Below are 13,233 nucleotides of genomic sequence, written 5' to 3' on the forward strand. Positions count from 1 at the left end.
TTGACAGGCTCTGCCCATGGATTACAACTGTTTCCCGTCATTAGCATTGGGCATCCAACAAGAATGGAAATGTGACAATTATACTGAATGAACTATATTTTTTCTGCTGCTTTTTTTTTTTCTTTTTACTCTGTCAGAGAATTTGTATTTAGGATGTAAATTCAGCAGGACCAAAAAAAAAAAAAAATCACATGAATGTCTCCATATTAACAAACAGCTCCTGAGCTGCAGCTTAGTGAAGCAGGTAGACTTCACTAAAGGAGAGCCCATTCCATAGGCCAAGGTCAACCTTTGTAAGGGATTTAGTTATGGTGAAGAAACAGAAATATCCCCCCCAGAAGTCCTGCTTGGGTTCTAGCCTCAGAGGAATCAGTCTGGTCCTCTATTCCCAAGGGAGCCATTCTGTCCCGTACCATTGCTTTGCCAGGGCTTGCTCTGTCCTGGCACACTCCCTCCACAGAAATGCAGGGCACTGTGTCCTGTATCTTTTTCCAGCATCTTTCAGAGGGAACCACCCAGGCGGCACACATACCCCTGTGGGCCCTCATTTGTTGCATTTCCCTGACCTCCTTCTTTAGAGCTCTTGGGGTTGTGTTTGGAATTGCACAGCCAGGGAGCAGCAGGTGACCATTAGAACCTTAGGGTGTTTCCCTCCAAAGCCTGAGAACTAAGCTGGATTCTGAGCAGCGGCCTGAGTAGAAAAGGGGACTCCAAAAAGAAGGCAGGAAACAGAAGAGAAAGAAAAGCAGAAAGATAAATGTCATCACTCTGGGTCATTTTACTTAGCACTGATCCTGCAAACAAGGGAAAGTCCTTAAATAATCAAAAGAAGATTAGAAGCTTGGGGAAGTTCCCTGGCCCTCCCCAGAGCTCAGCAAGACTGAGCAAATAAGACTGTTTGCCTCAGGAACTTTCTGCCTATGTAAGCTGACGTCTTTAGAGTTTTAAAAGAACTGAACTCTTACCTCGAATGAGAACAACACATGCTTCCATGGATTGGGGGGGAGAGGAAAGAGGATATGACTCAAGGACAAAAGGACAACAGCCCTGTAGAGTCACCAAAAATCTGACTCTCATTTCTCTCAACTCTATTGAGTTGCCCAATGGACATGTGTTTCTAAGCACAAAACACTTCACACTTCCCCTGTGGACCTGCTCTCTGCTAGCTTGGGCAAAGGTCTGATGAAAATTCATCCTATCCACTAATGGGTTGGAATCCCACTGCCCAGGGCTCATCACTGATCTCTGAGCATGACCACCAACCTGCAGGGGTATTTATTAGCTAATTCAAGAAATGCCTGAGGGTTGAGCTGATCTGTGATGCTAGGTGAAATGATCATTCTTGTTGAAGGGAAATGCTAGGATAGTGCTGCAGTTCTAACCAGTCTCATTTATTTAGGTCAGGAATTGAAAAAAACAAGTGCCATAGTTTCCTGCCTGTTTTTGCATGGCCTGTAGGTTAACGATGGCTTTGGCATGTTTAAATGGTTGGAAAAAAATAAGTAAGAAAATGATATTTATGACACATGAAAATTATATGGATTTCATACACCATGTCCATATGTGAATTTTTACTGGAATAAAGCCATGCCCATTTATCTATGGGTTGTCGCTACTTTGCCACTACAATCACAGAGTTGAATAGTTGCGGTGAAAACCATAGGGTCCACCACAAAGCCAAAAGTATTTATTATTTGGACCTTTGAACAAAAATTTGCCATTCTCTGACTTAAAGGATGGAATTCCTTTGCAATTCAGGAATAGAGGGAGGAGGAAAATTCCTTCAAAGTTACCCATAGAACAGAATTAAATATGTGGCATGGAAAGTGCCTCTGGTCAGAATGTACTGCAGATGTTCTGAGTGATTAAAGGAAGAAGGAAAAACTGAAGAAACCCTGAAGGCTTTCTCACTTCCTGCAGCAAGCCCAGCTCTGGAGGGCCTCAAGGGCAAGCCACAGAGTAGCACAAGCCTCTCAGTCCTGGACTGTTGGCTGGTTTCTCTTTTTTTTAAAATTTATTCTTATTTTCATGCTTGCCTAGTTGAAGTGTCTCTAAACACTTAGGATGCTAAATTGTGTCTCTGGGTCATCTGGGAGTTTCTGGGAGACATGCAGAAGGCCTCGTGGGAGCTAGGTCTAGCTCTTGGCCTTGGCCACAGTCTCCAGTATCCAAGAACCAAAGAGCCATAACTTTTCCTGGCTTTCTCAGCACCATTCTGCAGGTTGTGCTGTATCTTTGCCTCTAGGAAAACTCCAGCATGTGCCCCATGAGTTAGCTGTTCCTATGGCCTGAACCAGCCTGCCTGAGATCACACTGTGGGGGGCTGTCACACAGGAGCCAGTTGGTAGTTGTCCCTCTACTGCTTAGGGACAGTATGGGGAATTCAGGTATTTTAGTGAGCTGTGGGGAAACCTGGCTTTACTAAAGCCTGGCGGTGGCAGGTGCACAAGCAGAAAGCCAGCTCTTCATTCCTATGGCTTCCCATAGCATCCTGGGTGCTGCCGCCAAACTGCATTGGTTAGATCCCACCCACAGAAGATGCAGGTCAAGGTTCACCAACTGAGGGTCTTAGTGGGTTATCACATTGTCTTGTGAACATTATCATTTTTTTCCCAAGGAAAAAGACATATTTACCTACAACTTCTGTGGGTAAAGAAAATGTCACAATCTTTTTATTTTATTTATTTTTAACTGGAATCATAAGAACATCATGAGATAAGGGAATGCAAAGACTTCGCTTTAGTTTAGTTACTACTGTGTGCCAATCTTGTACAAATGAATTATTTTATCTGTTTTTACAGATGAGGAGATAGAAATTCAGAAAAGTTGCCTAACTTGCCCAGGGTCACACACACAGCTTGTTGTGGTTGAATTTGTATTCTTGTAGTCTGTGTGACTCCATAGCCCTGTGTCTTCCTTCATATCATATTTCTTTATCCCTTCCTGCAGCTCAGAGCTTGGGCTGGAGATTGACATAAATTGACTTAAAAGTAGGAAAATACTTAATAGATGTTTGGTGGAAAACCTTTCAATAGAGAGGGAAGACAACAAAAAAGATGTAGTACTAAAGATGTTAATTATCATCTTGCTATTCCTTTATGTAGCATCACATTGTACAGTTCTCAAATAAGCAGTTCTAGTAGAGTGGGGGTGAATCTTAGGAAGGATCATGATAAGAATTGAGAGAGCAAGGAAGAATAATTCACTATTTGATCAATAGTGTTGCCTATAATCTGGCTTGAGTCTTTCTAGAGAGTGCATCATACTTGATTCTGTAGCTCAGAATGACAGACACACTCATATCTGAACTGTATTGATAGTTTTTTCTAATAATCTCCAAGCATCTATGTGTTAATAGACCTAATGTATTAGTTCATTTTTATTGCTATATTGAAATACCTTAGGTTAGATATTTTATAAAGAAAAAAAGGTTTATGTAGCTTATAGTTCTGGAGGCTCAAGGGCATGACATCAGCTTCTACTTGGTTTTGGTGAAGCCCTTGTTGTGCATGGTATCACAGTGGCAGGAGAGATCACATCAGTAGACAGGAAGTCAGAGAAAAAGTATGTTAATGCCTTCAGAAGACATACTGCAATGACCTAATGACCTCCCACTAGGCCCACTTCTCAAAGGTCCTACCATCTCTTTTTATTGTCACACTGGGGCCCAAACTTCCAACACTGAAACTTTGGGGGACACAGTTAAACCAAATCCAAACCATTTCAGCTCGTATGAGCACAAAGCTGTGCCTGAGGCTCTAGATTTCTGCCAAGAATTGTGATCACTTCTGGCAATCGTTCATTTAAAAGTTCTGAACAGATTTGCTAGGATAAGAGAGCACGTCAAAGAGTAGGCAAGTAAGATGTGAACAGAGGACCAGAGGAAGCTGGGACAGAGAGAAGGCTGTGGATTGGTGGCAGAGATGGACAGGAATGACATGAGAGGAGCTATGTGGGGAGAGGTTGTGCCAGGATACTCTGCTTCTGTGCTCTTGATGTCAGCCTGTTTCTGTTAGAATGTTCTGCTTTTGGACACCATGATTTTAAGCAAGCACACACACCGAGAGGTGTGCATATACAAAAGGCGTTGGGAATTTAGAGGGCGGTCACCAGCAGCTCTGCCTCACTGGGTTCTATTGGGCTGGAAGGTCAGAGCCTGTGTGGGACTCTTGCTTACATCTCAAACAGTCCCCAGCACAGCACCTTGACACCGGGTGCTTGATAGACCAGTCACATGGGTGTTGAGTAAATCATGGGTTCCTCAGCAGGGCCCATTGAGTACCATGAGAAAAGAAGCAGAAGAAAATGTTTATATATCCTTTGGGCAACTCCAAGGTCCATCTCTGAGCTATCATGATAAATCAGTAGGTTTAGGGCCAGGGATATAGTTCAGTGGCAAAGCACATGAACTGCACACAGCCTTCGCATGCATAAGGCTGTGGGTTCAATCCCTAGCAAACCTCCCCGCAAAAATCACAAATCAGTAGTTTTATCCATTGTCTCAGTACTCAGATATTTATTATTAATACTCACTAACATATAAAAAGAGTTTTTACACTAGTGTGATTGTTTAGTGTGCAAATAAAGAGCTCCTTTCATTTGCCTTTGAAGTCTCTACTTCTGCTGATGGCAAAAACATTAAACTTGTCAGTACCATGTCATTGAGTCATGGTTGAAAATTGAAAGTGGCCATCTTGAGATTTAAAATCAGTTGATTCAAAGTTCTTCCCTGCTTCTTTTGTTTTCATGGCCTCCTACTCACCTGTTGGTGAGGGAAGCTTCTTCCCTGTGGTGATGGCCGAACAGGAGACACCCAAGAGTGGGCAGGGGAGATGGATGGCAGTTTATCAGGCATGTGTACCCACCGCCCAGGAACAGAGGCCCTGTGGGCCACACAGGGCCACAGAGTGAATGGGCAGGGCCTGTGGGAGGCAGGCTCTGGAGCTTCCAGAGGTGTGGTGCTCCCTGGTTCCCGCAGGAGGCTTTGAGTGGTTTGTGTGAGTAATTCCACACGCTGGCAGGAAACCGAAACTGCTACTCGGGGGATAAGCAGGAGGTGCACCTGGTGCCTTTGATAAGGAGGGCTATTGGACAAGGGGGACTTTCTGCTGGGAGCAGAATGGGAGGGGACCTTGTGGTTAGGCCATTTGAGGCCCTTCTGATTTGCCAGATGTCAAGGTAGCAGGTAATATTGGACCTTAATTATAGGCTGCCTCATGCCACACCCTTCTCCTTCTTCATTTCCCCTCAAAGGTGATCTGAGTTCTTGGGGCTGCTTATAAGTCATCCTGGCAGTTGGGGAGAAGGAGCTACATCGCCCATCTCTGTGTGTGTTAGCTGCTCCGCTCTCAGACTCTTCTGTTGGCCTACTGTTCAGTGCTCTTCCTGGACACCCATTATGAGGGGCTCAGGCACTCCCAAGTTCTTTCCCCCACACTCTGAGGGTCTGTAGTCTCTAGAGGCCACCTCACTTCCATCAGCACTGACACCTCCCTGGGGAATTGTTAATCTCCTTTTTTTTTTTTTCTTTTTGGTATTTGCTGTCTGTGAGACTTGGGCCATGCTCATGGAGGATCCAGGCAATAGGTCCTTTGTGCTCTGGGGTACCCTCCCCCAGCCCACCCTGAGTCAGCACTTTTCTTAGGCATCCACTAGAACTCTAGAAACAGTCTTTCCTTCCTTGTTAAACTCTTATTTCCTTTTGGGCAAGAAAATAATCCTAATTTATCATGCATACTTCCTTACTTTATTTGATTTACACTTACGGTATAAATTTCATGCTCTTGGCTCCAGGGTCTGTGGTTCTTGATACACAAAGCCAAGTTCTGTCTAAAACAAAACAAAAACCTTTCTCTCCATAACCCCTGACTTTGTTTATTTGGTTTAAAATTTGATTTTACATATCAAGAACTGTTGTCTCAGCTATTGGTCTTAAAATAGTTTAACAAACACACTGATATTTTTGTTCTAGAGCCGCAGGTATACTGTCCAATTTGGTAGCTGCAGGTGGTTATTTAATTAAAATTAATATTAATTTAAATGAAATAAAGTTAAGATTTAATCCCTCGGTCACAGCAGTCACATTTCAAGTGTTCAATAGCCACCTGTGGAAGTATATTGGACAGTACAGATCTAGAACGTTTCTACCACTGTAGAAAGTTCTATCCAACAGTCTAGATGCATCAAGCTCTCCCTGTAGGCTGTGATCTCTGTGAATGAAGGGTGGTGTGTGAAGGGGTGCAGGGGGTGATGTGGCTGAGGAAGAAACCTGTCACTGTCTCCCACCTTGTCTTGTTACAGTAGCTTTTAAGAAAGCTTTGAGCTTTAGGAGCTTTGGTAACCGTTTTCAATGAAATGTCCCCCCATGTCTTATTAGGAGAACATTTTTGGCAGCTGGAAATATTCCCGCCTACCAGTCTGTCACCGATGTCATGTGCCATGGGCTGCCACCGCTGAGCAACTCTCTCAGGAAGAGCATTTTTGCTTCACAGCTCGGCCTGCCCCAGCTGCTGGATCCACGGAGCCTCCAGGTATGTTTTAGAGGTATTTTATACCTATAAGAGGTACATTGTTATCTGGGGATTTTGCCACTTTGTTTCCATTTGGTTCAAGTTTTGCAGGAGTCTGGATTCTTTAAAGCCCTTCAGTCTCTGCTGGTGCCCTTTCACTGGCCCAGTGGAGCAGTCTGGGTCTTTTCTGCAAATGCTCAAAAAAGCAAGAGCTCATCTTCTCATAGTTCGTAGCAAAATAAATAATCTTACCCATTAAATAAATGATAGAAATTATGGTACATTAATTGGGTCAACAGCTGAGTTTTGAATAGCTCTTGTTACAACAAATGTTATCAAATGTCAAATCCTGACAACTGGGATTGCTTTCAGGCAGGAACAACAGTATCCTCCCACTCCTATAAGGGTCAAGGCTTAGGAAAGCTGGATATTAGACTACTGAAGAGTCTGGGCAACACCAAGTTACAAACTACATTACTTATCTATTGCTGCAGAACAATCCATCCTCCAAGTTTAATAGGTTAAAACAATAAACATTCATTCATTATCTCACATAGTTACCGAGGGTCAGGAAGTGGGAGAAGCTTAGGTGGGTCCTTCTGGCTCAGAGATTCTTACAATCTGCCATCGAGATGTTGCCAATATCTCAGGGTGCAACTGGAAGAGTATCTGCTTCCAAGTTCACTCATATGGCTGTTGGTAGACAGATCAGAAGATCCACTTCCATGCTTACTCACGTGAACTTCTCTACAAGGCTTTCTCACAACATGGCAGACAGCTTCCCCAGAGCGAACCCTCTAAGAGGGAGTAAGAGCCTTTTTATTACCTAATTTCAGAAGTGACATCTTATCACTTCTCCCATATTCCATTCATTAAAAGTGAGCCACTAAGTCCAATCACATCCCGGGAGACAGAAATTAAGGCCCATCTCTTGATGGGAAAACTATCAAAGAATTTGTGGATATATCTTTAAAATCACCTCTCAAACCCAGGATTTCTACTTGAAAATCTAATACTTAAAACTGTTTTGATATTATATGCATTAAACATAAATGAGGGCTGGGGATGTGGCTCAAGCGGTAGCGCGCTCGCCTGGCATGCGTGCGACCCGGGTTCGATCCTCAGCACCACATACCAACAAAGATGTTGTGTCCGCCGAGAACTAAAAAATAAATATTAAAAAAAAATGCTCTCTCTCTCTCTCCCCTCTCTCACTGTCTCTTAAAAAGAAAAAAAAAAAACATAAATGATGCCCACATCATCCCCAAGCAGGTACCATCCTTCTAAGCTACGAGATAGTGATTCTCAGTCCAATCTTTGATCCTCACTTAGATCTAGAAGACAGAGTTAGACCTTGACCACTGGGACCACTCTGGTTGCCTTTGGGTATTATCTAGGATGAAGTGGATGCAGTGTCCTGTCCTTGCTACCAGAATCAGTTCTAGCTCTGATCATTGACAGAAGTCAGAAGCAGGTCTAGAAGTGTAGAATGGGGTTACATAGGTAGGGCCGCTGGATCCAGGGCCACACATGATGTCATAGGGGATAGGCAATGCCTTGGCTGTTGTCCTGTGATGTGGAGAAGACAGAGACCCCTGTGTGATAAGTTGTGACATCAGTCTTGAGTTGATATCTAAAATTAGAGCACAATAATGAGGCCCACTTTTTAAGATTCCTAATATTGAGAGCATTTAAGCAAGTTTATTTTTGTTGATTATAAATAGGTCCATTGGTGCTATGCTATTATGGAACTTTTGAACAGCAGTGTTGACTAGTTACACTGAAACCATCTGCTGCAAAAATAATTAAAAATAATTATTATTACTCCCTCCTCTACATCATCAAACATTCTCCACCAAGAAGTATTTCTACATAATAAATGAATCATCCAACAGTGTGTTGGAGTACAAATGCAGAAATCCTGTTCATAAACAGATGTCTTTAACTTAGAGTTACAGAACAGCTTTACCATGTCTATTATTTGGTTCTTTTAGGCATCTGTGCTATTCCCCTGGAGAGCATTTCTGGAAGATGGAGGACCATTTCCTGTTATAAGTAGTAGCCCAGATACCCTAGAGTATAATATGCAGGTAGGTATATCTTCCAACTTGTTGGAAAGAGAGCAGTAAGCAGACTGAGAGGCAGGGTGTCAGTAGGTCCACAGGTCAGAGCCTCCGTATTCTAGCCAGTGGTGAATAATTTATGAGATAAGTAGGTGCTTAATTATGAAGCTATAAACCTGATCCTGCAAGGTGAGTCATATTTTTTTCCTGTGGAAGAGAATCATATTCTCAGCAGATACTGACCTTGGTTGTAGACTCAGCTGAAGTTCACATGGCAGCAATGATCTAGAGGAGTGGCTATCCATCACTACCCACTGTCTGGGCCTCTTAGAGAAACTGCCAGGCTGGCAACTCAGAGGCGTGTGACTCCTGACCTGTCTAGTGAGAAGGGCATTTTTTTAGGCAGGAGTCATACGGAGAATTTCTTTTGTTTTTCATTGTCAACTTCTTTTAATTATTTTAAATTATTAGTTTCCTTTAATCATCGCATGTTTTCTCATTATCTAAGTAAATATTGGGTTGTTTGTTTGTTTGTTTGTTTTTTGGCATCAGGGATTGAACTCAGGGGCTCTCGAGCACTAAGCCACATCCCCAGCCCTATTTTGTATTTTATTTAGAGACGGGGTCTCACTGAGTTGCTTTAGTGCCTCACTGTTGCTGAGGCTGGCTTTGAACTTGTGATCCTCCTGCCTCAGCCTCCCAAGCTGCTAGGATTACAGGCATGCACCACCTTGCCCAGCTGTATTTTTAGTTTTAAAAATATAGAAAAGAGCTACTCAGGAGGTAGAGGCAGGAGGAGGATTGCAAGTTTGAGACCAGCTTTGTCAATTTAGTGAGACCATGTCCCAAAATAAAATTTGAAAAATAGTCTGGGGATGTAGTTCAATGGTAAAATATTAGCCTATACACTTTTGATCCTTGGAGATGTGTGTGTGTGTGTGTGTGTGTGTGTGTGTGTATGTGTGTGTGTATTCAACCCGAGCATGTGTATGTGTGTGTGTGTGTGTGTGTGTGTGTGTGTGTGTGTGTATATTCAACCATAACCTTTCTTCAAAATATGGTGTGGAGAGTGAATGGGATGGGTCAGGAGTGGCTTTAAGTCGATGGTTGTGGGGCCAGGTGATGGGAACTATTTTGTTTGCTTATACATTCAAAATTCCTAATAAGTATAAAGGTTTTTAATACACCAAAAGTAAGAATGGTTGAAAAATTATAATTCTAACAGTCAGACAATTGCAGTTCACAATTTGAGGTTTTCCCTCCCCACAGTACTTTTTTCTTGTATGTGTAGTTTTAAAGGAAAATCAGTATCACACTATGCATTTGCCATATACAGATCTGCTGTAAGGACTGGGAAACTTGATACTTCTGCACAGAGCCAAATGTCTGATATGTTCAAGCAGGACAGGACTTTAAGCTACAAGTGTTTTGTTTTTTATGGATTTTCTAATAGTTGAAAAGATAGCTTATGAACACCTACTTTTCTTCCCCAAAACCACATGTGAAGTTTATATAGAAGCCTTCAAAATGGGAAGTTTTTTTTTTTTTTTTAGCTGTGCCTTTGTGGGCTGAGTGACCATGACCGCAAGGTGGCTCATGGAGAGCTGGTGGGTGTGCAACTGCTAATGGAAGATGTGCTAAGCAGCTGTCATATGACCATGGAGGATCCCCTTGGATGGCAAGCCATACTGGACAAAAATACACAGGTATTCTTGGTGAACAGTCTACATAATCAACCCATGCTGTGTTGTATGGAAGAAATTTCCTGTCTAGATAATGGATGAGAGAACCACATCATTCCCATAACCTTTTCCAGTTGTCCCAGGACTGTGCTGATGTCACATGAAAGCAACAATGAAGCATGGGTAGCTGTGAAAGCTACTCCAAAGCACATTCTTTCACACTTAGTTCCATGATCAGTTGTATTTCCTTTTTTTTTAATTTTAAAAATAAAACCCAGGTTATGGAAGATCCATTGAAACACTCCAGCTGAGTGCTTTCCTTGAGAGTCTCTCATTTAGGACCAGAATAGAAAGAGCCAGAGGGTCATAACAGAAGCCCCAGGTGAGCTTCTCAGGCTTGTGCTCTTATTTCATCTCTAAACCTGTGGGCCCCAGACCAGCACTCCCTCCCTTGGGCTTACCCCTTCAAGGTAAGAGCCACTTACCCACCTCATACCATGACTTGAAGCAATTCTGCATGCATGGTGAGAAAACCGATTCCAACCTAACTGTCTGGCCTTAGGGCTCTCACATATTCGTCACTCTCTCTGCAGGCAAATGATCTACTGGTGATACTTATGCAACAACTCTGAAATCTTTATGTCCAGGCCAAATCTCAAGCCACAGATTCATATCTTCACCTGCCTCCTGGACATCTCCTATTGTTCCATCTCACAGACAATGTGTACAAAGCTGAGCTTACTTTACTCCCCTAAAACTCAATCCTCTTTCTATATTCTACTTCACAACCAGACACCAAGTTTTGCAGTCCTATTATTTTAAGATCTCTACCATCCCAAATCAACATGATCTGTTGATGTTTGTGATTGTAACCATCTGCTAGAATCCATATACTTTATCTTTATCTTGCCTCCTTCCAATCCATTTACCACGGGGGGGGGGGGGGAAGATATATATATATTTTGGTGGGGAGAGGAGGTCAGGTACTGCGGATTTTCCCAGGGGTGCTTAGCCAATGAGCCACATCCTTAGACTTTTTTTTAAATTATTTTTTTATTTTGAGACAGGATATTGCTAAATTGCTGAGAGCCTCACTAAGTTGCTGAGGCTGGCTTTGAATTTGCCATCCTCCTTCCTCAGCCTCCTGAGCCACTGGGATTACAGGTGTGCACCACCATGCCCACTTACCAGGGTAATATTTTAAAATAAAAACCTAATTATGTCACTTTCCTCCTTACAACCATCTGGTGGCTTTTGAATACCCTGACAGTAGAGTCCACATACCTTAACTGGAACTTCATGACTTGGCTCCTGCCAGTATTTCTACCGTTAGCTACTTATATTTTGTCAAATGCACCATGTTCTCTTCTGTGCCTTCGTGCATCCTGGTCTCTCCAGTGAAAAACCTCCTCTCTTCTGACTTTTGACCTCATCACCTGATCAGCCCCTTATCCTTCAGATTTCAACTTCCAAACCTCTCTCTTTAGGAAACTTTTTCTGATCCTCCACCTTTGAACTGATGCTCCTCTGTGCCAATTAGAGTGCCCCTGCCACAATAGCATCTGTCCCACTAGCCATGACTTAAATAAGAGAATATTGATCTTCCATAATGGAGACTAGAAGAAAGCAGTTCAGGTTGGTACAACCACTTAACCACTACCAAAGGACTCAAAATGTCTCCCTTGGCCTTGCAAGATAAAAACAGGAGCAAACACACTTTCTCCTCGAGGAGCTCTCCTTTTATCAAGAAGAAAATTCTTTTCTAGAAGCTTCCCAGTAGATTGTTTTCTCTTATGCGTTTTTCAGTTAAAACTGAGTCACAAGTCCACTTTGTCCACTCAGGGTGGGGAAAGGTGGGTTTCTGTGTGCCATCTAAATTCTACAACAGAAATAGAAGTTTCACCAAGAGGGATCATTTGCAGAACTGAGTGTAGACCAAGTAGTGCTAAAATTAAGGCCAAGATCGAGAAGTATGCAGGGGCCTTCACTCCCTCTATCTACCATTTTCTGGCCCTGTTTCTGATGGATTACTTTCATTTCCTAACACTCCCTACTCTTTTCCATTTTATTCTTTATCCATCCTGACTCTTCTTCCTTCTCCCATCCTTAAAGTCATTTAGATAGAAACGACTTACTCTTAATAAGAAGTGGGCTTTAGGGGCTGGGGTTGTGGCTCAGCGGTAGAGCGCTTGCCTTGCACATGCAAGATCCTGGGTTTGATCCTGGCTATTCGTTATTTTGAAATTATATGTGCCCAAATGGGTACATAGAATTTCATAAAAATAAATAAATAAAATAAAGATATTGTGTCCAACTACCACTAAAAAATAAATACAAAAAAAAGAAGTGGGCTTGCTTTAATATTATTATTTTAATTAGTTTTTATTTTATGTTATATTTTTATTTATAGACACTAGGAAGCACTGGACTCCACACTGCCTTGTGAGTCAGGACTCCTGGGTAATCCTGGCCCAGCTATATAACAATGCTATGATCTCTCCAGATTTCAGTATCCAAAACCCCAAAGCAAAGGTGATGAATTAGCTCAAAGGTCTTTTAAAGTATAATCCAAGGAGCCCTTGATTTTCTCAGAGACACCTTGGGGCTTCTTGAGAAAATGGGGCTAATGATGAGGTCTCTAGTCTGCCCGCTCTGTGTCCCTGTTTGTAGCTTTGTTCTGTTGGATATTTTGGGCGACTATCCAAGATTTTATTTGGTGAAAGGATTTTAAGCATAAGACAAATCTGGAAATCTGTGGACAAGCTGGTTGCTTAGGAGGCCACAAGCCTCAGGGCTTGCCAGCTATCTGTGGGAGCTCAGTCTCTCGTGGGTCTGCCTTGCCAATTCTCCTTTGGGTACTCTGACCAACCCTCTCTTGGCAGACACACCTTTTTTTGGATATGTGAACAGCACTGATCTAGGATCCAACAACTCTGGGTTGCTCTTTCTGTTCCTAGGCAGGAAACTTGAGTGTCTAAG

General features: G+C 42.6%; 1 protein-coding gene across 1 annotated transcript in view; it reads left to right on the forward strand.

The window, feature by feature from the left end:
* Positions 1 to 13,233, forward strand: part of CEP57L1 (centrosomal protein 57 like 1) — a 237,698-nt gene that overhangs the window by 189,871 nt on the left and 34,594 nt on the right. Inside the window, exons 31-33 of the mRNA XM_081294808.1 lie at positions 6,377 to 6,530; positions 8,504 to 8,599; positions 10,126 to 10,278. Of these exons, the coding sequence (XP_081150934.1) occupies positions 6,377 to 6,530; positions 8,504 to 8,599; positions 10,126 to 10,278 (403 nt within the window). The remainder of the gene's footprint in view (positions 1 to 6,376; positions 6,531 to 8,503; positions 8,600 to 10,125; positions 10,279 to 13,233) is intronic.

This window comes from Spermophilus citellus (genome assembly GCF_964194105.1).
Source record: "Spermophilus citellus genome assembly, chromosome: 5".
In the NCBI taxonomy this organism is placed as follows: Eukaryota; Metazoa; Chordata; class Mammalia; order Rodentia; family Sciuridae; genus Spermophilus; species Spermophilus citellus.